The sequence below is a fragment of the Eubalaena glacialis genome, chromosome 2, assembly GCF_028564815.1.
Source record: "Eubalaena glacialis isolate mEubGla1 chromosome 2, mEubGla1.1.hap2.+ XY, whole genome shotgun sequence".
Lineage (NCBI taxonomy): Eukaryota > Metazoa > Chordata > Mammalia > Artiodactyla > Balaenidae > Eubalaena > Eubalaena glacialis.
In genome coordinates this window covers 36,855,361-36,880,545 of record NC_083717.1, presented here as the reverse complement: position 1 = coordinate 36,880,545, position 25,185 = coordinate 36,855,361, and the positions used below count along the sequence as shown (strand labels likewise).

Here is a 25,185-nt window from a genome sequence, read left to right as displayed (position 1 = left end):
CTCCGCGCCCAGCCTCCCAAAACAGGCACACAGCATACATTCCATAAAAGCTTGTTGAATTGATACCAATAAGCTTGTGGCTTATACCCAGTGCTTGGCGCTTAGAGGCCCTCAACAAATAATTATTAAGTTTAATTTAATGTTTGATCTCACCATTCTTGAGCACAGGAACCATGTATTCACTAGGGCCCCGGTAATAGAAGACCAAGTCAGCTAGCTGGGTTTGCGTTCTCAAGAGGTTCACAGTTTAGTGTAGGAGGCTAAGACAATAACTCGTTCATTTAAAAAATATTTTTTTCAACGTCAGTGTGTACACAGGTGAAAAAGGTGAGGCAAGAGTGATCATTCCAGGCTCCAGACGAGGTTGAGACATTGATTGATTCGGAGCGGCGACCTTCTGACCTTTTCATTGGTAGTCGCGAACCCTCCCTTCTATCACCCAACCAATCCCGGAAGCGTGCTGGACACCTCCCAGGCCGCGGGCAGCCAATCAAAAGTGCCGAGGGTGGTGGCAGCGGGGGTGCTGACGCCGATTTCAGTTCAGCGAAAAATGACGCGGTCCGGACCGTCCAGTGGCTGGGGGTGCAAGGAGACCAGGCTCCGGCGAGCCGAGCCCTCCGGGCGCTGACCGCCGGCGGTCATGGAGGACGAGCAACCCGACAGCTTGGAGGGCTGGGTACCGGTCCGCGAGGACCTCTTCGCCGACCCCGAGCGGCACCAGCTGCGCTTCCTCGTGGCCTGGAACGACGTGGAGGGCAAGTTCGCTGTGACTTGTCACGACCGCACGGCGCAGCGGCGGCGGCGCGAGGGGAGCCAGCCCGGGCCCGAGCTGGTGTCCGAGCCCGTGTCCGAGGCCGCCGCGCCCCCGCCCAGCTGGGCAGGCCTGCTCTCGGCCGCCGGGCTCCGCGGCGCGCACCAGCAGCTGGCGGCGCTGTGGCCGCCGCTGGATCGCTGCTTCCCGCGGCTGCCGCCGGAGCTGGACGCGGGCGGCGGCGGGGCCTGGGGCCTGGGGCTCGGGCTGTGGACGCTGGTATGGACGGCGCGCACGGAACCCGGCGAGGCGGCGTTGCAGGAGCTGTGCGGGCAGCTGGAGCGCTACCTGGGCCAGGCGGCCGACGGCTGCGGCGGCGCCGCGGTGCGCGACGCGCTCTTCCCTGCCGAGGGCTGCGCGGCCGACTGCGAGAGCCCGCGCGAGTTCCGGGAGCGGGCCCTGCGCGCTCGGCGGGACGAGGCGGGGGCGCGGCTGCGCCAGGTACGCGCCCGCCGGGCAGTCGCCCGGTCCTTCTCCCTCTCGGTTCAGCCTCGGGCCCTTTTCCAGGGTGGGACGAGTGCGAGAGGGGGGTCCTTCTGCAGACCAGCGCGGGGAAGGAGCAGGTTAACAGCGTGATGCGCGGAAGGGCCGCGCAGCCTCGCAGGTGCTCTTCACCTGTCGGGGAGCAGCGAGGGGAATTCCGCGGAAGCCCCGTGGGGCCTATAGCGAGAGGACTAAGTTAAATCAAAGTTTAATCGCAGTTAGGAGCCAGGGTAGGCCCCTAAACCTTTCCCCTGAAGATGCTGGTGGAGCTGGCTGTTGTGACAGGAAGTGCCAGAGAATACTGAAAGCAAAACTAGAAATATCCCATCTGTGTAGGAAATGACAACACAGACTGAAGGTAAACAGTGACAGGTTCTGTGTATGAGGGAAGACCGATAATGGAGACAAAATGTTTTAGAGGATGAAGGTGCTTCTAGGACACAGGTTTCTTAGGTGATAAAGACTCGGTCAAGTGGACAGCCGACAGGATGTGAGCTGTCTTCATCAGTGTGGAACAGCAGCAACATGAGTGCAATTTTAAGCTTGAAAGAGGTAATTAGAGAGATGGAACAATTCATTTTTTGAGTGGTAAGCTTACAGAGCTGAAGGGGATTCACAAATTCATAAAAGGGTTTAAGAGAAAAATGTGGCTCATATATCCACAACGAGCTGACTCTCCTGAGTCAAGATTTAGTGCTCTATCCCACACCCCGACATGCCTCTTGCTTGCCCTTTCTCATTATACGCCGTACTTAATCTGAGTGATTTTTCTCTGCCTTCATTTGAGGAAGGGGAGGTGTAAGAGAACAATCCAGCCACAGTTCAAAATCTTAATTATATCCTCGCAAGCTAAATATAGAATGAGCTTTTTATACACCCACTTCTCATGGGTTAATTTCACTTTATAATGTGAGGAAACCACAGGGCAGTTTCAGGCCAGTCAACTTTATCTTTTTTCTTTTTTTAATTTATTTTTGACTGCGTTGGGTCCTTGTTGCTGCACGCGGGCTTTCTCTAGTTACCGCGAGCCGGGGCTGCTCTTCCGCTGCGGTGCGAGGGCTTCTCATTGCAGTGGCTTCTCTTGTTGCAGAGCACAGGCTCTAGGCGTCCAGTCTTCAGGAGTTGCGGCTCGCAGGCTCTAGAGCGCACGCTCAGTAGTTGTGGCACACGGGCTTAGTTGCTCCGTGGCATGTGGGATCTTCCAGGACCAGGGCTCGAACCTGTGTCCGCTGCATTGGCAGGCAGATTCTTAACCACTGCGCCACCAGGAAAGCCCAACTTTATCATTTTGAATCAGACACTTTTATTTTTTAGACACCCGGTTTCTGACAGAAGTGGTTTTTCCTTAAACTGACATATATGTTACTATTGTAAAAGTTATACTTTACCCAATTTGAAGTTCATTCAGAGGTATTATGGCACTAGTGTAGTTCATACTGTTAGGCTAGCTATTGACGCTTGTGTGGTTCACCTGTTTACGTGGAACAGGTGGGCGGGGGAGGGCTTAAATACAAAATATACTGCATCCATGGAAGTGTATGTGATCATCTTAATACTCAGCTCATATTTAGAACAGGAAAGCAATTGATTCTAGAATTAGACCAGTTGCCAAGATTGCTAGTATATATAAAGCTATATGAAGCTGAATGGTTTGAATTCTGAATAGTCTAAGCAATAAGACTGAAAAGTATCAGTTGTCTTAAGTTTACTTTTTCGTGTGTTTTAATATTTTTCAGGGAAACTTTTTTTTAATCCTAGTATTATCACCTGGATAAAATGTCAGCTGAACATAGATCACTTTATCCTTAAGTGGAGGGAAGGAAATAGAAGAATTTAAGGATATTGACTGGGAAAAAAATGTCTATACTATTACTTGATTTTATTTCTCTTCTCCTGGGGGGTAAGGTAATTTCTTACCAAATGAGTTTATCTAGATTATAAATGCTCAGTTTATTTTCTATCCTGCCTCAGAAGAAGCTCTCTGTAGAGGCTAGAGCCACATTTGTGATGCTAAATGAGTCTGCTGGGGGTTTGGTGGCAATATTAACCTGGGGGAATTAAGAGAGTTGACATGCTGGAGAAGTACTTGGAGGCATTTCTGTGTCCTTATGAGCTTTTAAAAAAGGAGTACATCCTCACAAAACCTTTATGGTCGGAAAAGTGATGAAAAATATCCTCAGTCTACACCCTATTTGATGCCTTTTTCAGGTCCTTTTCTCTGAGTAGAGAAAACATAGTTGAGATAAAATTTTCAACTCTGCGTTCCCCTCCACCTCCCATTTATAAAAGTCCCCAGTTACTGAACAGTCTTCAAAAGCACAGTGCTGAATGATTGATTATAGTAATAATAGTCTACTGTGGATATACCATGATTTATTTAACCATTCTTACTGGGCATTTTGGTTGGAGAACAATAGCATTTTCATGTTTAATCAGTATTTTAAATTGATGCATTAAAGTTTAGAACATTCAGGTTTCTTTAGCTTTGTTGGTTTGGTATGATCTTATAAATACTGTCCATACGTGAGCTTTATTTACATTTTGCCTTCTAGGTGCTTCAAGGGCATGAAAAAGCCAACACCATGGTAGCATTAATGAAAGTGTATCGAGAGGAAGATGAAGCATACCAGGAATTAGTTACTGCGGCAACCCTGTTCTTCCAGTATTTACTGCAGCCATTCAGGGATATGCGAGAACTTGCAACTTCATGTAAGCTTGCTATTTTGGTACGTTTTCTTTATATTTTTACTTTATGAGATTTATTCTTTATCGTATGCTATTTCTTCAGTCGCATTTAAGATTCAATCTGTGTTTCCACTTTGGGTTTACCCTATATTTAGATATATTATAGATATATCGAATTTATTATTTTTTAAATTGATTTCAGTTGAAGACATTTTACATCGGTCGTCTTAATACATTAAGATTTCTGCAGATTTTCAAGGGTTACACACTTTCTTTGCTGATGACTTTTTTTTTAAATTTAAATTTTAATTTTTTGGCTGCGTTGGGTCTTCATTGCTGCACGCAGGCTTTCTGTAGTTGCAGCAAGCAGGGACTACTCTTCGTTGCGGTGTGTGGGCCTCTCATTGCAATGGCTTCTCTTGTTGCGGAGCACCGGCTCTAGGCACGCGGGCTTCAGTAGCTGTGGCGCATGGGCTCAGTAGTTGTGGCTCGTGGGCTCTAGAGCGCAGGCTCAGTAGTTGTGGCGCATGGGCTTAGTTGCTCCGCGGCATGTGGGATCTTCCCGGACCAGTGATCGAACCTGTGTCCCCTGCACTTGGCAGGTGGACTCTTAACCACTGTGCCACCAGGGAAGTGATGACTTGTTTTTGATGTGTTGCTTATTTACTTTAGCTTATTTTCAGCCTCTAAGGACACATGCAGACTTATGAGAAATAGGATGAAAATTTAAATAGCAAGGCCCTGGATTGTAATTCAGTAAATTAAATTTTAGTAAATGCTGTCATTGCTCTTATTTCATTGAGCCATGGAACACTAGTTAGAATAAGCATTATCATTCCAGTGTTATAAACGAATCTGGAACCAAGGTGGGTGGGGAGGTTCAATAGCTTTCTCTGGTTCTAAACCAGCTGGAATCAGAAGACAACAGAGAGATCTCTTGATCTCTGCCCCCTGCACTGGGCCATCCTTCCACACATGCACTCATGGCCACTGCTGGGCTACTGTAAAAATGGTATCATGTTTAGATGAAACTCATGCCAGCCTAACCTGTGGAGAAAGTTGTTCTGTTCATTATTTTGCAAATCTATTACTTGGATTGTCTTTACTTCCTGTGTATATTTTTTCTTTCTCTAAATAACAGCTGTACTGAGATATAATTCACAGACCATATAATTCACCTATTTAAAGTGTACAATTCAGTGGTTTTTAGTATATTCAGTTTTGCAACCACCAGCACTGTCTAATTCCAGAACATTTTCATCTCCCTGAAAAGAACCCCATACGCATTCCCCATTCCCTCCCAACTCCAGACAACCACCCATCTGCTTTCTGCCTCTAGATCTCCCTTTTCTTGACATTTCATATCGTATGGAATGATTTGTGTCTGGCTCCTTTCATGTAGCATCAGGTTTTCAAGTTCCATCCATATTGTAGTGTGTATTAGAACTTCATTTTTTTCATTGCCAAATAATGTTCATTATATGCACATAGCACATTTACATATCCATTTAGTGATTGATGGACATTTGGAACTTTCCACTTTTGGGCTATTATGAATAATGTTGCTATGAATATTTGTGTACAAGTTTCTATGTGGACATATGTATTCATTTTTCTTGGATATATGGATATGCTGGACCCTACAGTAACTCTGTTTAACCTTTTGAAGAACTGCCAGACTATTTTCCATAAATGCACCATTTTACACTCTTACCGGCAGTAAATGAGGGTTCCAATTTGACCACATCATCGCCAACACTTGTTGTTGTCTGTCTTTTTGATTATAGCCATCCTAGTAGATGTGAAGTGGTATCTCATTGTGGTTTTAATTTACATTTCCCTGATGGCTAACCTGGGTATATTTCTTATGTCACTAAATCATGCTTGGTAGAAGAATTAGATACTAGATGACATAGTATATGTCACAATCATTCATGTTTTAGGTTATTGTATTACTTTTGCCCTTCAGAAAAGAATCACACTATTGAAAAGCTTCCTGCCATGTCCCTAAAAGAAACCACAGCAACAGCTAACGCTTGAGTGTCATGTACCAGGCTCTTTGCTGAGTGTTTAACAATACAGATCTCATTCAAACAATCGTGTATTATTATTAATAGAGAAACATAACTTGACAGCATTCCCTTCTAGAAAAGTTATTCGAGTAATACAAAGTAAAAGTAGGGTTTTTTTTCCTTTATACTCCAGAGTATCCCTTTGTCATCCAAAGGATGCACCACTTAGAGCCTTATTCATACTCAGTAAGGAACTGATGAATGAATGAAATTTAATTGACTATGTAGTAGTAATAAAAGTAGCTGAAATAATCCATGTGACCAATTTCCTTTCGATTTCCTAATGGCTCTACATTACTATTCTCTTTTACTAATACAACTTTCCCTTCTTTCTATAGAAGTCCTTGGATGAGGATGGTCTGGGTCCTAAAAGGATAGTTGCCCTGCAGAAGGAAGCCCAAGAATGGACCAGACGGGCTGAAGAAGCTATAGTCTCGATTCAAGATATTACAGTGAATTATTTTGAAAAAACAGTAGAAGCATTAGCAGGTAATAATTTAAAATGCTGTACTAAGATACATGTAATTTTCATTTTATTCGGAAAACATTTGAGTGCCTCTTAAGCACCAGGTTCTGTATTTTTTAGGTACTGGGGATTCAATATAAGGATAAGCATAAACAGCCACTGTACAGTAAGGTGAAGGGAGAGAAATCTTAATTATATCAATTATATATTCATTCAAACACATGGAAAATGGCAGTGGCAACAAGCCACATGAAGAAGAGAAACATGGGGCTCTGAGAGCTTAGGAGAGAGAAATTAGGCCCAATCAGAGTGGCCAATGAAGGCTTCTGAGAAGTGGCACTTGCCCTGATATCTGAAGGGTAAATGGAAGTGGAGAAAGCAAAAAAGTGAGGGAAGAGTGTTCCAGGCAGGAGTAGCATTTGCAAAGGCCCTCTGGTTTTTGGGAGCTTGACAAGTCTGAGGAACTTGGGAAGTATGCCAAGTACGAGGAAGCCATGGGCTGGAGCACAGTACAGGCACACCTCATGTCATAGCTCATTTCATTGCGCTGCACTTTACTGCACTTCACAGGTATTATGTTTTGTACAGATTGAAGGTCTGTGACAGTCCTGCATTGAGCAAGTCTGTTGTAAAACAGCAAGTGCTATTTTCCCAACAGCAGTTGCTCGCTTCATGTCTCTGTCACGTTTTGGTAATGCTCCTAATATTTCAAACTTTTTCATTATTATTATATTTTTTATGGTGATCTGTGATTAGTGATCTTTGATGTTATTATTCCAAAAAGATTACAACTCACTGAAGGCTTAGATGATGGTTAGCATTTTTCAGTAATAAAGTATTTTTATATTAAGGTATGTATGTGATCTCGGATGGCCTCAGCCTGCAGCAGCTTGAAGCAGGATTTCGGTTCCCCGGCCAGAGATTGAGATCAGGCCGTGGCAGTGAGGACGCTGAATCCTAGCCACAAGACCACCAGGGACCAGTGGCCAGTGACAAGGCCCTGGCCTGTCAGCTGTGTAGAAATGAATTTCCACATAGAGACAGAAAGTAGTGAAGCAAGTAAAAGTGTTTATTAGGAGGAAAAAGAGTACAGTGACTGTGGATAGACACACGGGTGGGCTCAGAGAGAGTCGCACCCTCATGGTAGTCTGAATCACTTTTATGGGGCATTTCTTCCGGGTTTCCTTTGACCGATCATCTTGCTTTGCCTGGTTCTGAGTCCGTATTTGGTATATCTCAGGATCCTCCTGTGTGTGTGTGCATCTCTTAGCCAAGATGGATTCTAGAGGCCTAGGGTAGGTTGACATCACTTACTATGAGGTGGCGCCCCCTCCCTTTTTGACCTCCAAGGAGCCTTTCTGTGCATGTGTAGTCAGGAAGTTCTCCTTGACTTCGAGAATGAGGGATATGTGGTCTTTTATCTCTTATCTGGGCAGGGCCCAGCCTCCTCCATCATCCTGCTTTTTTTTTTTTTTTGGCTGTGTTGGGCCTTTGTTGCTATGCACGGGCTTTCTCTAGTTGCGGCGAACAGGGGCTACTCTTAGTTGTGGTGCACGGGCTTCTCATTGCAGTGGCTTCTCTTGTTGCGGAGCATGGGCTCTAGGCATGCGGGCTTCAGTAGTTGTGGCACGTGGGCTTAGTAGTTGTGGCGCACGGGCTTAGTTGCTCCATGGCATGTGGGATCTTCCCGGACCAGGGATTGAACCCGTGTCCCCTGCATTGGCAGGTGGATTCTTAACCACTGCGCCACCAGGGAAGTCCCCATTATTCTGCTTTTATGGAGTTTCTCCTATTACAGAGTTTCTGTCCACAGGGGAGAAACTGTTTAGCCTGGGCCCATCTATCTCCTGCCTCAAATATACATTGTTTTTTTAGACATAATGCTACTGTACACTTAATAAGCCACAGTACAGTGTAAACATAACTTTTATATGCAATAGGAAACCAAAAAATTCATGTGATTCACTTTATTGTGATATTCGCTTTATTGTGGTGGTCTGGAACTGAACCTGCATTATCTCTGAGGTATGCCTGAATAGAGAATGTGGTGTGAGATAATGCCAGCAAGACAGGCAGGGATGAGACCATATGATCTTGTGGGCTGGGTGAAGGACTTTTATCTTAAATCATTGCTGATAGTAGCCCCAAATAGCAACAACTTATTGTCTGTCAGTTTGTTAAACTATAGTACATTTATAAAATGGAACGCCGTGTAGCAGTAAGCATGATTCTCTATAACTATTTTTATGAATAGCAAGAGTTCCCTGATATATTAAGTGAAATAAAAAAGATATAAAGCAGAATGATGATCCCGTGGGGGGTTTTTTGTTTGTTTGTTTTGGTCAAACTATATCTTCCTGTCTGTCTAGCTAAACATAGAAATAGTCTAGAAGTATATGCACCAAAATGTAAGAAGCAATTGCTTTAAGTGAGATTCATGATTTATTATTTTCTTTTTTTAAATGAAGTTATCTAAAATTTTATACCAATAACCATGCATTATTTTTGTGACAATAAAAAGTCACTAAAATACAAGAATTTTTCTTTTAAAAGGGATGTTTTGCAGGTAACATGGGAGGCAATAAACAAAGAATTAGTTCAGGATAAATTTTTCTGTTTTTAATGAGTTGTAATTATGTTTTATTTTATTAATTACAATACAACAGGAATGCAGAAACAAATGGCACAGGATGAGAAGAGATTTGGTCAGGCTGCCTGGGCCACAGCAACTCCCAGGTTAGAAAAACTCAAGCTGATGTTAGCTCGGGAGACTCTGCAACTCATGAGAGCCAAAGAGTTGTGTTTAAATCACAAAAGAGCTGAAATTCAGGGAAAGGTGAGACAAAGATAAGTGAAACTTTGTTTTAAAAATACACTTTTATTTTAGGTAGAATCTTTCTTTCCAGGCATTGTGAAAGAGCTTCCTTTCTTCGCTTATTCCAACACCATCTTCCAGTAGATAAGAATTTGCAGACTGCGGAAGGTTGGCCATGAAGTTTCCCTTTGGTCAAAATGTTTGTGAAATATTATTTTTTAAAAAAATATATATATTTATTTGTTTGTTTTTGGCTTTGTTGGGTCTTCGTTGGTGCGCGCGGGCTTTTTCTAGTGGTGGCGAGCGGGGGCTACTCTTCCTTGCGGTGCGCGGGCTTCTCATTGCGGTGGCTTCTCTTGTTGCGGAGCACGGGCTCTAGGCACGTGGGCTCAGTAGTTGTGGCTCACGGGCTCTAGAGCACAGGCTCAGTAGTTGTGGGGCATGGGCTTAGTTGCTCCGCGGCATGTGGGATCTTCCTGGACCAGGATCGAACCTGTGTCCCCTGCACTGGCAGGCGGATTCTTAACCACTGCACCACCAGGGAAGTCCCTGTTTGTGAAATATTATATTGTAGGATTCACTTGATGATAACATCAAGCTCAATACTGATGTAGTACTTTAAAATCAATCAAGTACTCAGTACTTTAAAATCAATCAAGCCGTGTTTTCAGCACAATTTTAGAATAATCAAAGAGGTGCTTCATCCTAGAAGTGTAGTCACTTAATTTTTTTCCTGTAACATTATGACTTTAAAGCAGAAAACATTTGTAAATACCTCATTGCCATTTATTTTTCTCAAAACCTAAAAGTTTTCATATGTTTCAGGGATGAGATAAAGTATTTGTGACAAACATTGAAGAAGGCATTTTTATCCCATTAAATGAAATGGAAAAGTGTTTCTTCTCTATTTGCTTTTTTTATATTTGATATTGAGCAAGGAATAGAAAATAACTTGAATGCTTGTAAAGTTTGCCTTTAATGTACTAATTATTTTAACTTGCTCTTATTTTTTTCATGAAAACAAGATGGAAGATCTTCCAGAACAAGAAAAAAAAATAAATGTTGTAGACGAATTAGAAATACAATATTATGAAGTTCAGTTAGAACTATACGAGGTTAAATTTGAGATATTAAAATATGAAGAAATACTGCTTGTTACACAGTTGGACTCTATTAAAAGACTTATAAAAGGTAAAATATATATTTAAATGTATATGTTTAAATTACACATTCAAGGAAATACAGATCATATTATCAATTATTTCTTGTATATTGTCTAATATATCTGAAATTTTCTAACAAAGTTTCCCTTTAGTACTTTATTATTCAAATAATATATTCATTGGTAAACACACAGCAAAACAAAGGGAAACTATTATTACCCCGGTTAAATCATTTAGAGATACTTAGGCTCTATAGCTTTGTAGCCTTTTTTGTATGCTGATGTTTATAAATATCTTTCAGTTTCTTAAACCAAAACTATGTATCCTGTTCAGTAACCTCTTTTTCACTTAATACATAATAATCATTCTTCCATTTCAGTAAGTAATAAAACCATCAAAAATTTTAATGGCTGCATAGTATTCCATTGTATAGGCATGCCGGGATTTCCAGTTTTTCACTGTTGTGAACAGCATTGTAGTGAAGAACCTTCCTTTACACATGTCTTTGTGTATATGACAGATTATTTCCTTGGAATAAATTTCTAAAGATGGAATCAGGTCAAGGACAATGCATATTTTACATTTTGACACATACTTTTTTAAAAAAAAACACTACAAGAATCATTTGATATGCATTTTTCTGTACCTCTATTATTCTCTAAATTTCTAAATTTCATTCTACATAATGGCCCTCTAGATAGGTTGTACAAAATGATGCTCCCATCAGCTGATTATGAAAATAGCTGTTTCCCCATACTTATTCATTTAAATTCTCGCCTACTTGAGAGCAAAAAATGGCATCTTCTAATTTTCATTTATTTAATCACAAGTGATGTTGAACGCAATTTTGTATGTTTACTGGCCATTTGTATTTCTTTTATTCACGGCCTATTCATGGCCTTTGCCCATTTTTCTTTGGAACATTCCCTTTCCATATTAGAGATGTTATTCTATTATCTGTCATATGTTGCAAATAATTTCTCTGTCATTTGCTTTTTCTTGCCTTGTAGGAATATTTAATTTTTATGAAGTCACCTCTATCAGTCTTCTGCTTTGGTGTTATACCTCCTTATCCCAAAATTATATCAGTATTTACTTATGTTTTGTTTCAGTATTCTTATGATTTTGTTTTTAAAAACATTTGGCTCTTTAATCCAGGTGAAATTTATTTTGATGTGGGGTAGAAATCTAACTTTTCCCCCCAGATTGTCAGCAGTCCCAATTACTGGTTTTTAAAAACATTTTGCCCTGTTGCTTTGACCTTTACCTGTCTCATATCCAGAATTATCATTTGTTTTGATCTATTTATGAATTGTTATTTTCTTTCACTGATTTGTGAGTGGCTTCTGGTGCCAGTACCATGCTGTTCCTATTATTGTACCTTGGAGGTACATTTTAGTATCAGGTAAAGCAAGTACTTCCCTCATTACTCTACTTTTCCAAAAATTTTGACTTTTCTCACTCCTTTATTCTTCCAGATGAACTTTAGAATCATTTTGGCAAGTTCAAAACAAAAAAACCCAAAAAACTCGGAATTTTTATTGGGATTGCACTTAACATTAGAGATAATTTGGGGAGAATTGTCGTCTTTTCAATTTTGAATCTTCCCATCCAAGAACATGGTATGTCTCTCCATTTACTTAAGTCTTTTTTTTCTTAAAGTTCCTCCAAGTTTAGTTATTTTCTTCATATAGATCCTGAACATTTAATTTAATCCTAGGTATTCAAAAAACTTTACAGTAGCTTCACGTTATAAGCATTTTACATATTTAGGAAAAACTTCTATTAGAAAAAAGTTAATCTGGAAGGATGCATACCAAACTGTTCATGTTTTCCTCCAGGAATAAGATGCCACAGAGTTGGTGAAGGAAGAGGAAAATTTCGCTTTTTATTTTGTGTACTTCTGTAGGGCTTGAATTTGTTACAGTTAGCATGTATTTTTAAAAAATCAATATGTAATTAAGATTAAATATCATTAAGGCACCTTAATGATATACTGCTGGTAGAATGTAAGTTGCCTTTCTGGAGGAGGGTGATTTGACAAGAGTCATCAAGAGCCTTAAATATTCATCTGCTAAGGAAGTAATAAAAAATGTACACAAAGATTTATATTCAGATGTTCATCACAGTGAAATTGATAATAATAGAACATTGGAACATTCTAACAACAGAGAGTGCTTAAATTTGAGAATACTGTGTTGCCATTAAAATTATATTTCCATCACATGGAAAAGTTTCTCTTAGAATTCTGTTTATTGATATGTGTAGCTATATAAGTTGTGTGTGTGTGTATGTGTGTACACATAGACATATATATACATAAATGTTAATCATAATTACAAGGATATTTAACTTTCCTTACATTAAAAAAGTATGCATTATTTTTAATAATAAGACATGTTTTTAAAAAATCATTAATATGTTTCTAGATAAACAGGATGAAGTTATCTATTACGATCCGTGTGAAAATCCAGAGGAACTTAAAGTCATGGATCGTGTAATGGGGCTGCAGGATGATAAGAATTTGGAGGTGAAGGAACTCAGCCGGCAGTGCCAGCAGCTGGAATCTAAACGGGGCAGGATCTGTGCCAGAAGAGCCCGTCTCAGGAACAGAAAGGTAGGAGCGCCCAGGGCAGCCTTCTTTTCTTACCCCTTCTGGGGGTTTCTTCTTTTATGAAAGATAAAGAGGTACTGAAAATAAGGCTTTTATCAATGATAAATTTTGTGTGTGTTTATGTAGCTATCAGTGGCTACAATTAAAATACATTTAAAATGTTTTTCTTAAAAAGATTCTTTTTCCTTTTGGATTTAAGCATTTGCCATCATCTTTAGATTTTAATTAAGTCTTTCAACAACTGTTTATTGAATGCCTATTACTTACACAGGTATTTTAAAAACCACAAAAGGTAGAAACTTCTAATCAGCTATAATAAATGCTAAAATTAATTTTATTGTGAATTGTTGATTATAAAATATCACTCAGATAATATTCAGCTCATTTCAGTCCTTATATGCGGTGAGTGATTTTTTTCTTAATTTTTAAACACTCCATGATTACATAAAAAAGTAACATACTAAGAATGGCTAAGCATAATTGAGATGTAGTTTTTAATGTAATTTTTCAGGTATTGTAGGTTGGATGTGTTATGTAGGTATATTTGGAGATATTACTTAGAACATTATGGGGAAATGTGTTTAAAATAATTGCATTGAAACAGGTCCTTAGGACACATCCCACTTAGGAATGTGGGACTGCCTGTATGTCCTCTCATTTCCACTTGGTTGGAGGATTTGCTTTTTCATCTCTCAAAGCACTAAATCCCAGCCATGGCCCTCCTACCGGGAAGGAGGGATTCCCGTAAGCAGCCCATCGCCCCGTATCACGTGACCGAGGAGAAGGCAGAAGCACTGAGCCACACCATAACTCCTATTAATAAATGCCTTATACTGCAGCCCAAATGCAGTGCTTTTTTCTTTTAACCTTTTATGCTATAGCCCATGGTAATATTAAAAACCATGTGGCGTTCAATTTATAACCAGGTAAAAAACAGATCTATGAAATTATATTATTCCCCCAGGATCACTGCAAAGAAAATCATCGACTCAGATTGCAACAGGCTGAAGAAAGCATAAAATATTTGCATCAGCATCATAGCGTTCAGAGGGTGAGTGGTTGAAGAAAAATGTTTTATATTTGCATAACATGACACATGGGCTTAAGTTTGTACAAAGTGGAGCTCCACTGCCCCGTCAGCCTTGATCCTGAGGGGACAGCGCAGTCCGGCCCTGCAGCATGGGGAGCAGACGTGGGGGCCGGAGGAGGCAATAATGTCAGGTGACGGTCCCCCCCTTTCTCAGGACTTCTGAGAAGTTTACAAATATGTGTTTGTTTAAATACAGAAAAGAGACCAGAAAAAAGAGGAGGAGCAAAAGAAAAAAGGATGGATAAACCAAGAACGCCAAAAAACACTCCAACGATTGAGAGCATTTAAAGAGGTGAGTTCTAGAAATAATCACTTCACCTGCATTGTCTGGAGAAATAAACGAAGATCACCCATCCTAGGAGAAAAGTATAAAGTATTAGGAACAGATAATTTGGGACATAAAATGTTTCCCAAATGCCATTATTTGTAGTCTATAAATAAAAAACAAAAATATTAGAAATATCAAGATGTTTTTGACCTTGCCGCACACTAGGGTTCCTGCTCTCCCCCCTGACCAGGTGGTGTGACTCTGCTCACCATGGTGTCAGCTGGCAGGGAAAACTGAAAATAGTTAAATTGCCCTTAGATTTAGCTGGTTGTTTCCTCATTTGTAATAAAGAAGTCTTTAAAATTTGGTCAAGGAAACATTGTGATATAAGTATAATTTTGTGCCCTATTAAAAGTGAATAGGTTTAAAAAAAAAAAGTAAATACTTATTTTAAAGTAACATTAAACTTGTTGAATGTAAAACATAAACCTGTCCTCATCACACACCTGCAACACACACCTTCAAAATGACCCAAAAGAGAAAACCACCCACTCCCAGACATAAGTCTGGGATGAGGTATTGAAGGTGCACTGTGTGATACCAACAAGAAAAATAGGGGCCACCGGAGTGAATCAATCATGTCCTACAACTTCATCTTGTCTCCTGATATGCTTTCTACTCTGATCACTGCCGTATACCAGGCATGTGCTAGGCACTTACATTCATTCTTATTTAATTCTTAAAACAACCTTGTGCGATATCATCACCACTTTAAAGATGAGTAACTGATGCTCAGGGTGATTACACAACTTAGCTCAGGGATATACAGAGTCAGAGCCACAGCAGAGATTCTCCAACCCGGGCAGCACATCAGAAGCACCTCTGGAGCTTCTAAAGCATACTCATGCCCAGACCCCACCTCCAGAGAGTCTGATTGTCCTGGGTGAGAGCCTGGGCATGAATGCGGGGGGCTACATGAACACAGATGAGCCGGGTGGACAGTAACTTGCTGGTCAGCTGTCAGTCACCCGAGGGTATTGATCAGTGTGGAGGAAGGGATTCCAGGGATGCAAGTCCAGCTCCGTAGCCCTGAACTAGTCAGAGCAGTGATGAACTTTCAAATGTAGACAGTATGAAGATGGTATGAAGGTGACAGAATCAGACTGCCTAAGCTCTCAACAAACTGGAACGAGTTGACCTCAAATTGGTAAAAGTTGCAGTTTTTTTGGTCCATGGAGGTATACATCCCTCAAGATTAGGTCTTTGTAAGGTTAGGTTTTTCTTTAGTAAACTATACCTGCGAGACCAGAACTTCTTTATTTTTTTTTATTAATTAATTTTTATTGGAGTATAGTTGCTTTACAATGTTGTGCTAGCTTCCACTGCACAGCAAAATGAATCAGCCATACATATACATATATCCCCTCCCTTTTGGATTTCCCTCCCATTTAGGTCACCACAGCGAATTAAAGAGTTCCCTGCGCTAAACAGTATGTTCCCATCAGTTGTCTATTTTATACATAGCATCAATAGTGTATATGTGTCAGCCCCAATCTCCCAATTCCTCCCACCCCACCCCCTTCCCCTTTGGTATCCATACATTTGTTCTCTATTTCTGCTTTGTCTGTGTCTCTATTTCTGCTTTGCAAATAAAGTCAACTATACCATTTGTCTAGATTCCACATATATGCGTTAATCAGAACTTCTTTAATTCACATTTTTAAATTATAAAATTTACTCTAAACATAAAAATTAGAGAAACATCCATAATTCCTGTTTTAACTGTCACTTTGAGGTCCACCCTGCTGGTATTTTTCATACCTCTGTTTTTTACCTGGTTATACATTTAACACCAGATCATCTGCATTTTTTAAGGATGTTTCAGACTTTGCACTACTTATGATTTTTCATGGCTGCCTAATACTTTAAATTCACCATAATTTTTTCAACTATCTATTGTTGATACTAAGTTTCTGATTTTTCATACTAAAAATATGAATGTTTTCATCTGTATATATCCTTTCATATCTTTATTACAGAGAAAGTATTCTATGAAAGGATATAAATGCTTATTCCTTAGTATATAGATTTAGTAGCAAGGGTGGCTGTACAAAGTAAGAAGGAGCCACTTTGTGAATTAGAATAATCCACGCACAGAAATGCTTCAGTGTTCACTTATAGAAAGCTTCAGCATTTTGACGGTTTGCGTTTGTAGCAAGTTTCTCACAACAGTTTTTCATTTTCAGAGATGTCCAGGTCGCTCTGTCCTAAAGAGCTCTCGCTCACAACCTGTGGCTCCACACCTGCCGAGTGGACTTCCCCGGCAGACATCCCCGCCGACTTCTCAGATGACGGCAGTGATCCATCCGTCCTCTAGGAAAACCAGAAGCGCTCCCTTATCTGAAGTTAGTAACGTGATAACCCCTGAGCATGAAGACTGTGCTAGAAACATCCCTGTTCAGACTTTTGCTCCAGTTGGTGCCCAAACACACTCCAAATCAAGTGAGGAGTTGCCACTGCCTCCTCCTCCTCCTCCTCCTCCTCCTCCACCACCACCACCACCACCACCACCACCATCGCTGCCCCTCCCTGCTCCGCCCTTTTCTTCTCAATCTACAAATCATCGGAATTTACACTTCAGGACTTCAGCGAAAGATGATCAGCCGCATCCTCTAGTGTGTGAATCGCCCGCTGAGAGCCCGTGTGGTTCCTCAGACAGTTTTAGCTGCCCAGGTAATCTGCCAAAGTGTCCCTGCTCACCAGGGGTGGTTAGGTGGTTGGAGCGTTCTAGCTTTAGGAGCCTTCATCTTCAAATCAAAACCTTTTTTAGAACTCTCTACAATCTTAAAATATTTCAGTATTTTTTGCCTTATCACTCTTTTATTGCAAAGTTAGCATAGCCTAAATCTGAGTTTGATAAATGCTGTGGGAAATCTTTCTAAAATGAAGCGGTCAAAAAAATAGTAGACCACTTTTTGCATTTGCAAGTATAGCACGCTGAATACACTTGAATATTTCTCTGTCTAATGAGGGCTATAGTTCTACTCATTATTCTAATTATGATTTAGACATTGATTATGGAGGAGACGGGCTGAAATCTGCCCAGACTTAGAGCCCACTGCTCTGGAGTGTATTTGTGTCTGTGTTTAAATTCTATCGAAATGCTGTGTACACTTGTTTTAAAGATTATGCCTGAGTACCTCTGCCTAGAACATATACAAGGGGACTGTGATAGGTGATGTAAATTATACAAACAGAACAGTTCCAAACTGTGGTTCTGGTTAACGCGTATTCTGGTTATTTCTGAGTTCAAGGTTTCTTTGCACCTGGAGCCAGGTACAAATGAAAATGTGCACACTCTTAGGTAGAGACCGGAGGCCCATTTCCATGGGGTCTGTGGCAACATCGTGTAAATGAAAGCGAGAGCTCATGTGCCTGGCTCTAGACGAGAGATGGCACATGGCAGGGCTTTGTGGGGGGCGCCCTGTTCCCGGCCTGGTGTAGCCCACACAGTGTGGGAAGCCCTGATCAGCTCACACTCACTGCCTCAGTTCACTGGAAAGAATAATAAAATGCCCTCGATGGTGAAACTTTGTCTTATTACTCCTAGAAGGGAAATGTAATAACAAGTTATAGGTTAAAATCCAAAGTGTTTTGTTATCCACGGCATGGCCTTTCAGTTCTGAACTAGAAATGACTATTCACCTTGAAGTCTCACATGGAAGATCCCTAGATGAGTGGCTACAGTCATGCCCCGGTCTCCAGCAGGTGGTAAAAGATTTTACCCCCACAGGGGTCTCAAGGTGCCAGAGTGAAAAATAGCTTCTCTTCACCAAGGCCTTGAAACTCTGATCTAATCTGTGTTTTGACAGCATTTCACACCCTCAAAAGTAGAGCACGTAAGTTACGTCAGGGTAATGTAGGTGGAATTAAACAGACTATATACAGAGAAATGTGCCAGTGCCACCCACCCTGGGTTCATTGAGCTACTGATTAAAGTTTTGTTTTAAGCCTTTTCATGTGTGGAAACCTACTCGCTTCATTATCACAGAACGAGTCATCACTGACTAATATCCAAGACTGAAGTTGGAGAAATACAGTGGGGTACGTTAAAAATTTCTGTTAAGTGGGAAGGGAAATGGAGGAGATACAATTTTAGAGCTGTCAATGCACATTGGGTCGGATTACTTAACACCCCAGGAATTCATAACTATCTTCAGGGTTACACAAAAGGATGATAACACCTGTGTCTTGAGAAACAGCCACCCTAACAGAAGGTGTGTTGACTTTTGACTGTGCCTGGGAGTTGCTATGGATTTGAAGAAGTACTGGAAAATAAGTGGTCAAGGTAAAATATTAGCAATTAGACTATCCTGGATTCAGAAAGGGAGCTGATGGTTGACCTCTCTAGCAGGTAATCAAAGCATTTGTTTAATGGAATGATGATTATTTGTTTACATCATGGCATTAACTGATGGGTGACGTAACCCTGTTAACGAGCACAAAAATGTCTCGGCATCTCAGGGAGAAAGAGTATGATTTCGTGACTCCTTGCTCTGTTTACTCAATTTCAGGGTCGATGGACGAAGTGCTGGCCTCCTTAAGGCATGACAGGGCCCCTCTCCAGAAGGTGCAAGCGCCCACGTTGTCCCCTCCCCGTGCCTCAGTCAATGAGCACATTCTGGCTGCCATAAGGCAAGGGGTCAAACTGAAGAAAGTTCACCCTGACCTTGGCCCGAGCCCCAGCAATAAACCCACCAGCGACCTGGAGAGGAGCATCAAGGCGGCGCTCCAGAGAATTAAGAGAGTATCTGCTGACTCGGAGGAGGAGGACGATCGTGATGAGCAGAACCCTGGCGAGTGGGACCGTTAGCCTCTCCGCCAAGGCCCAAGGCTCGTTCTGGAAAAGCATGTGAATGGAGTGCTGGCAGACTGGCCACATAACGCCCCGAAAGATCAGCAGGGCTGGGCGTGTGACGTTGCAGCTTTATTTAACGCTGCAGCTCTTAAAGTCAGGGAAGGAAGGAGAGACGTGGTGCCTTTCACGCATCTAAGAACCCACGGTGAGCACTGCTGGCATAAGAAAATGGTAGTTATTGTTCACCACGGATAATCTAGAATCATTCCCTTATTCTGAAAAACGTTTACACTGCTATGGTAAACAGCACTACTGACCGTTCCTCACGAGTGTGTGTAGTGGTTTCCTGGGATTGAAAGGTTTGAATGTGAACGTTATTTTAACAATAATCCGAATAAGTTGCTTATAAGCAGGAATTATTTTAAATATTTTAAAGGAAATGTATTTCATGTATCAGGCAGTATATAAACTCATAATAAAGAACTATTTATAATGCATCAGTGTCACTCATGAGGAAATGAAACATAATATCTTAACACAACCATCCCTCCCTTGGCTGGGTTTAGCTGAAATCTTATTAAAAACATTAAACGGGACTTCCCTGGTGGCACAGCAGTTAAGAATCCGCCTGCCAACGCAGGGGACATGGGTTTGAGCCCTGGTCAGGAAGATCCCACATGCCGCGGAGCAACTAAGCCCGTGCGTCACAACTACTGAGCCTGCGCTCTAGAGCCCACGAGCCACAACTACTGAAGCCCGCGCACTCTAGGGCCTGCGTGCCGCAATTACTGAGCCCGTGAGCTGCAACTACTGAAGCCCGTGTGCCTAGAGCCCGTGCTCTGCAACAAGACAAGCCACTGCAGTGAGAAGCCCGCACACCGCAACGAAGAGTAGCCCCTGCTCGCCACAACTAGAGAAAGCCTGCACGCAGCAACGAAGACCCAACTCAGCCAGAACAACAACAACAACAACAACAAAATCCCCAAAACGTTAAACATTTATTTAAGCAAATACTAAGGGTCGGGGAAGAGTGTTGTTCCCCTTAGGCACTCATGCTGGAATCATTTCTCCTCCTTGCTTTGTGTTAAAATTAGGAAAGGGGAAGAGACCCATACAAGGCAGTCTCCTCATTTCTCAAATTGTCCAAAGCATCCCCACTAATGTCATCACCCTCACTCTTGCCATGGCAATCCTGGGTTTCCACAGAACAAGATGAATCGACCCTCCTTTTCCAAAGAAAAGTTGTTATAGACCAAAACCCTTCCTACTTAGAGTTTCTTCTTAGCTAACTCCGAGGGGCCTCAGCTGGCATAGCTGGGAGGGGTCTGGGTCCTTCTTCAGCAGCTGCAGCCTGGACCTCCGTGCATGGCTGGAGATCCTTCAGCATGGCCACTGCCAGGTCACCCGTGGGTCTGTCAGGTGTCCTACTTTCCCTGACCTGAAGTGATGCAGACCCAGATCCAGCTCCTGTACACGAAGGTGCCTCACTCTGCTCCCGGGGCCCAGGCCTTGGTGCCCTGACCCGGCATTGGCCTCTGTTCCCACTGTTCCCTTTCCTTTTTGCAGGTTCCTGTTGTGTGTGTGTGTGGGGGGGGGGGGGTGCTGCACGGGGGGACAGTCCCTGCTGGCTACTTGCCAGGCCTCAGTCGCAAATCCCAGCGGCAGGCCAAGTGGCAGCCTCCCAGGCCTCTTTCTACACCATAGACAGGCCAAGCTCAGCACAAAAAGTTTCTCTAGAAAGAATCTGGTATTTTTAAAAATGGCAACATCAGAGCTTTGCTGGACTTTCTTATGCTTATTACGCAATTTGGTATTTTTATTTTAATTCTTGTAATTTCAGTATTTTGAGACACCAGTGAGCTTACTCAGACTTGAATAATTCTCAGAATTTGCTTTCTAAGGCCTGCCAAAGATGAGAAGACCTCAAAAAAAAGATCCTTTTCCAGAGAGTTCTCCAATTGAAACCCCTCACCCAACTGTCTAACGTGCATCCAAACTTCTCTGGAATCCTCTCTCCCTCATTTCTCCATTTCCCCCCTTTTTCCAGCCAAGGCTTAAGTCCAGACTCTGGCCTCAGGGGATCCAGAGCCAAGGGGAGGGTCAAGTATTGTCTCCTATTGTCCAGCTTCAAACCTGTGCAGTCCACCCGCTAAAGCGCTGTCAATCCATCTCCACCTCCCCCCTCGATGTCCCTCTCCACTCACCAACCCACACCGGTAAAGGCCTGCCCCTCAGAAACCTGGCTGCTGCCCCTCCGCCCCTTTCCTGCCACAGGTTTTACTCCAGCAATACCAAGCAGGCTGCCCTCAAATGGCCCTGCTCTCCTAAGCCTCAGCGCCCGGGGCATCCCAGCCCTCTGCCACCCGTCCGGCAAATCCACACCCACCTCTCAGTCTCAACTCCATCGCGTCCTCCTCTCCAAAGTCTCCCCGGGCCCTCCCCCGCCCTAGGACCACTGCCCCTTGTCCTGGACACCAGTCACGACGCCTCCCCCAACCCACAGCCCTGGCTACAAGGGCAGCCCACTTTGGCCATGTTTTAGAGCCTGAGTTGGGCCCTCTGGCTAAAGCTGATGCTAGGACAGCCAATCCATAACTGGAAGCCTCCTATGGATTGTCCCGGAGCGAAAAACCGTGAGCTGGGCTGATCAGACTGACTTATTCATTTGTTCATTCGTTCCCTCTCCCGCATTTGAATTGGGGAATCAAGCAGGTAGAAGCAGGAGCCAGAATCAAGAAGTTTTTGATTAATGACCACCCATCATGTGAAACCATGTAACTGAGTGAATTTATACAGTAAGTCCTCTACATACGAACCTTCAAGTTGCAAACTTTCAAAGATGGGAACATGCGATCGCAGGTCCAATCATGTAAGTTAGTTCACGCGTCTGGCGTACATTTTCATGTGCATGCATCTGCTACAAGTGGTTGTGCTTTTGTGTACTTTACCGTACAGTACTATTTTTTTGTGTGTGTGTTTGTTTTTTCTGTATTATTTGTGTGAAAAGTATTATAAACCCATTACAGTATGGTACAATATAGCCAATTGTGTTAATTGGGTACCTAGGCTAACTTTGCTGGACTTAACGAACAAATTGGACTTATTAACGCACTCTCGGAATGGAACTCGTTTGCATGTCGGGGACTCACGCTGTACAGCAGAGTTTCTCAACTCTTAGATATGTAAACTCATGGGAGGAGCGTATCGGGTTTCTATTGCTGCCAGAACTAACTACCACAATTATAGGGGCTTAAAACAACACAAATTTATTATCTTACCGTTCCATAGGTCCGAAGTCCTACATGGGTCTCACTGGGCTAGTATCAAGGTGTCAGCAAGGCTGTGTTCCTTTTGGAGGCTCTAGGGGAGAAGCTAGAAGCTTTTCCAGTTTCTAGAGGCTGCCTGCGTTCCTTGACTTGTGGCCCCTTCATTGATCTTCAAAGCCAGCAACATCGTATCTCTTTGACTCTTCTTCCATCACCATCTCTTTCTGACCCCAGCCAGGAAAGGTTCTCTGCTTTTAAGAACTCATGTGATTAGATTGGGGCCCCCCCTAGATAATCCAGGGTAATCTCCCCATCTGAAGGTCCATCTGCAAAGTCCCTTCTGGCATGTAAGATAACACATTCATAGGTTCTGGGGATTAGGATGTGGACATCTTTGGGGAGCCATCATCTTGTTGTCTAGCACAAGGAGCTGCTAGAATGCTTATTGCCAGGCCTGGCCTGCAAAAATGCTAATCCAGGAGGTTTTTCTGGGAAACCCAAGATAGCTCTGAAGCAGCTGGTCTGCAGACCATCCTTAGAAAAACACGAATATATACAAGTCAGACAGGAAATGAGGGGGCTGTGAAAGGGAAGAGTGAGGCAGGCATACTTAGAGTCATTGCAGGTTCCTTCCAAGATGAAGAGCCTTGGAGCTGGATGTCTCACAAAGTCTTCAGAGTGGCCCAGGGTCACCCCAGCTCTGGAGAAGCAGGATGTACCCTGACTCCTGTTCTTGAACACCTGTGAGAGCCCTGCTTGAGGGGGAGTCTCACAAATCCTCCATCAGCTGAGTTCCATTTGCACCTGCAATGTATCACCTCACGGCTCCACTGGAATGTAATAGATTTGCGGAAAATATCTGTGTCTTTTCACCTTTGTGTTCCCAGGGCCTGGGGCATAAAGGTGCTCAAGAAATATTTGTTAAATGAATACATGAACTAATGATTTAAGAGCTGTACGTGCGTAGGGAGGGTGGGAGGGAGATGCAAGAGGGAGGAGATATGGGGATATATGTATATGTACAGCTGATTCACTTTGTTATAAAGCAGAAACTAACATACCATTGTAAAGCAATTATACCCCAATAAAGATGTTAAAAAAAAAAAAAAGCTGTGTGAAAAGAGCTCTCTAAGAAGCATGAGAGAAGTCCCCTGGAGTGGCTGATTTTAATCTGGAGGGCCTAGGCCCTTGAGCTGGGTCTAAGAAGAGAAATGGGGTTGGAAACGGGAAAGGATTCGGGGCAGTGGGAAGAGCAAGAACTACAGCACAGAGAGGATGCACCAGCAAGGCCTGGGCAGGACCAGGGAAGGCGGCTAGTGTGACCTCATGGGGGGAGGATGGAGAGAGGGGGCTAGAACCTGATGACTCAAGCTTTAGGAAGAGGCCTCTGACAGCTTTACCTAAAAGGAACCAGACGATGGAGGAGATCCTGGAGTGAGGGGATCAGGAACAGGATAGGGACTGTCTGGTGAGAGAAGCAGTGATGGAGTGAAGAGATTGGGATAACCAGAGGAAGAAGCATAATATGGTGACTCACTGTGCAGGAAGTAAGGGCAAGGACATAGATGGTGCCAACACCTGGAGGAGGGAGGTGCCACGGTCAGGGATCAGGAGGTGGGTAGGGGACAGCACCGGACAAAGGGGAGCTGACTCCAGGAGGCTGGGACAAGGTGGAGTGGGGAAGCCTTGGAACTGCCATGGGGAGAGTGTCACAGGAAGGTGGCCCAGGCCGGATCCTCGGAGACCCCAACACTACAGGGCAGGAGGAGGAGGGGAAGGAAAAAGAGTAGTCAGGAGCAAGACAAGAATTGGGAAGGAAAACTTCATTCATGCGACGATTATTGCAAAAGAGCAAGGTCAACTTTCCCAAGCGCCCCGGAGAAGTGAAGCCTAGGACCCGATTGGTGTAAGGAGGCCCCTCTGGGAGGTGGTTCATGTGGGGCTCTGGGCCAGAGCCCCCCCGCAAGTGAGCTGCAAGGGCCTGCAAAGCAAGCGGGCATGGGTGGCCACAGAATCACTTCCGTTCGGTAGTGTGCTCTCTTGTGCAAACACGCGCTGGTTTATCTAGCAGTCCCTCTAAGTTAAATCACCCTCCACCCGAAACCTTTGCTGTCAAACATGGGATGGCTGCGTAGAGAGAGGGCCTAGGACAGCCTCATGGAGATTTCTGCAGCACAGGAACCTGTGAGGAATTCTTGTGACACAGCTGTAGTGGAGTGAGAGGGCAGGAACAGGGGACATCTCAACAGACATAGACCCCCTGACCCCCACCACCCTGGGAATATGCAAGCCCTCAGCCTTTGAAAACTCAGTCTGGAGAAAAGGGGGTCCTGGGATTGACTGAGATCCAATTGCATGAGCCTGGTAGAACGAGGGCCCAAAACAGAAACTTACTTGAATGAAGGGAAAATAGAGAAGGTGGTATATCTTTCACTCCTGAGCTGTGGGTTGAGATTCACATCTCCTCCACGTGTTTAGGAAAAGTTGGTTCGCTGCCGGGCACAGACTTTGCCATGTGAATAATCTGCTTGAATAGCTCTGGAAAAATCTTTTCCGGTAGAATGAGTCTCCGAGATTAGCTTTTCCCCAAACAG

General features: G+C 43.1%; 1 protein-coding gene across 1 annotated transcript; it reads left to right on the top strand.

Annotated features, from left to right (window-relative positions):
* Positions 1 to 549: 549 nt before the first annotated feature.
* WHAMM (WASP homolog associated with actin, golgi membranes and microtubules) lies at positions 550 to 19,801 on the top strand. The gene is made up of 10 exons (XM_061179878.1): positions 550 to 1,252; positions 3,847 to 4,020; positions 6,390 to 6,540; positions 9,184 to 9,353; positions 10,358 to 10,523; positions 12,925 to 13,112; positions 14,074 to 14,160; positions 14,396 to 14,491; positions 16,714 to 17,200; positions 19,042 to 19,801. The coding sequence occupies exons 1-10, from the start codon at positions 641 to 643 to the stop codon at positions 19,338 to 19,340; spliced, it is 2,430 nt and encodes an 809-aa protein (XP_061035861.1). The 5' UTR covers positions 550 to 640; the 3' UTR covers positions 19,341 to 19,801.
* The last annotated feature ends 5,384 nt before the right edge of the window (positions 19,802 to 25,185 follow it).

What these genes read in the sequence shown, in the direction of transcription:
- WHAMM (XM_061179878.1), top strand. Translation starts at nt 641, where the DNA reads ATGGAGGACGAGCAACCCGACAGCTTGGAGGGCTGGGTACCGGTCCGC. An exon ending in TATTAAAAGACTTATAAAAG is followed by an intron (nt 10,524 to 12,924) that starts GTAAAATATATA and finishes ATATGTTTCTAG; the next exon opens with ATAAACAGGATGAAGTTATC. An exon ending in GATTGAGAGCATTTAAAGAG is followed by an intron (nt 14,492 to 16,713) that starts GTGAGTTCTAGA and finishes TTTCATTTTCAG; the next exon opens with AGATGTCCAGGTCGCTCTGT.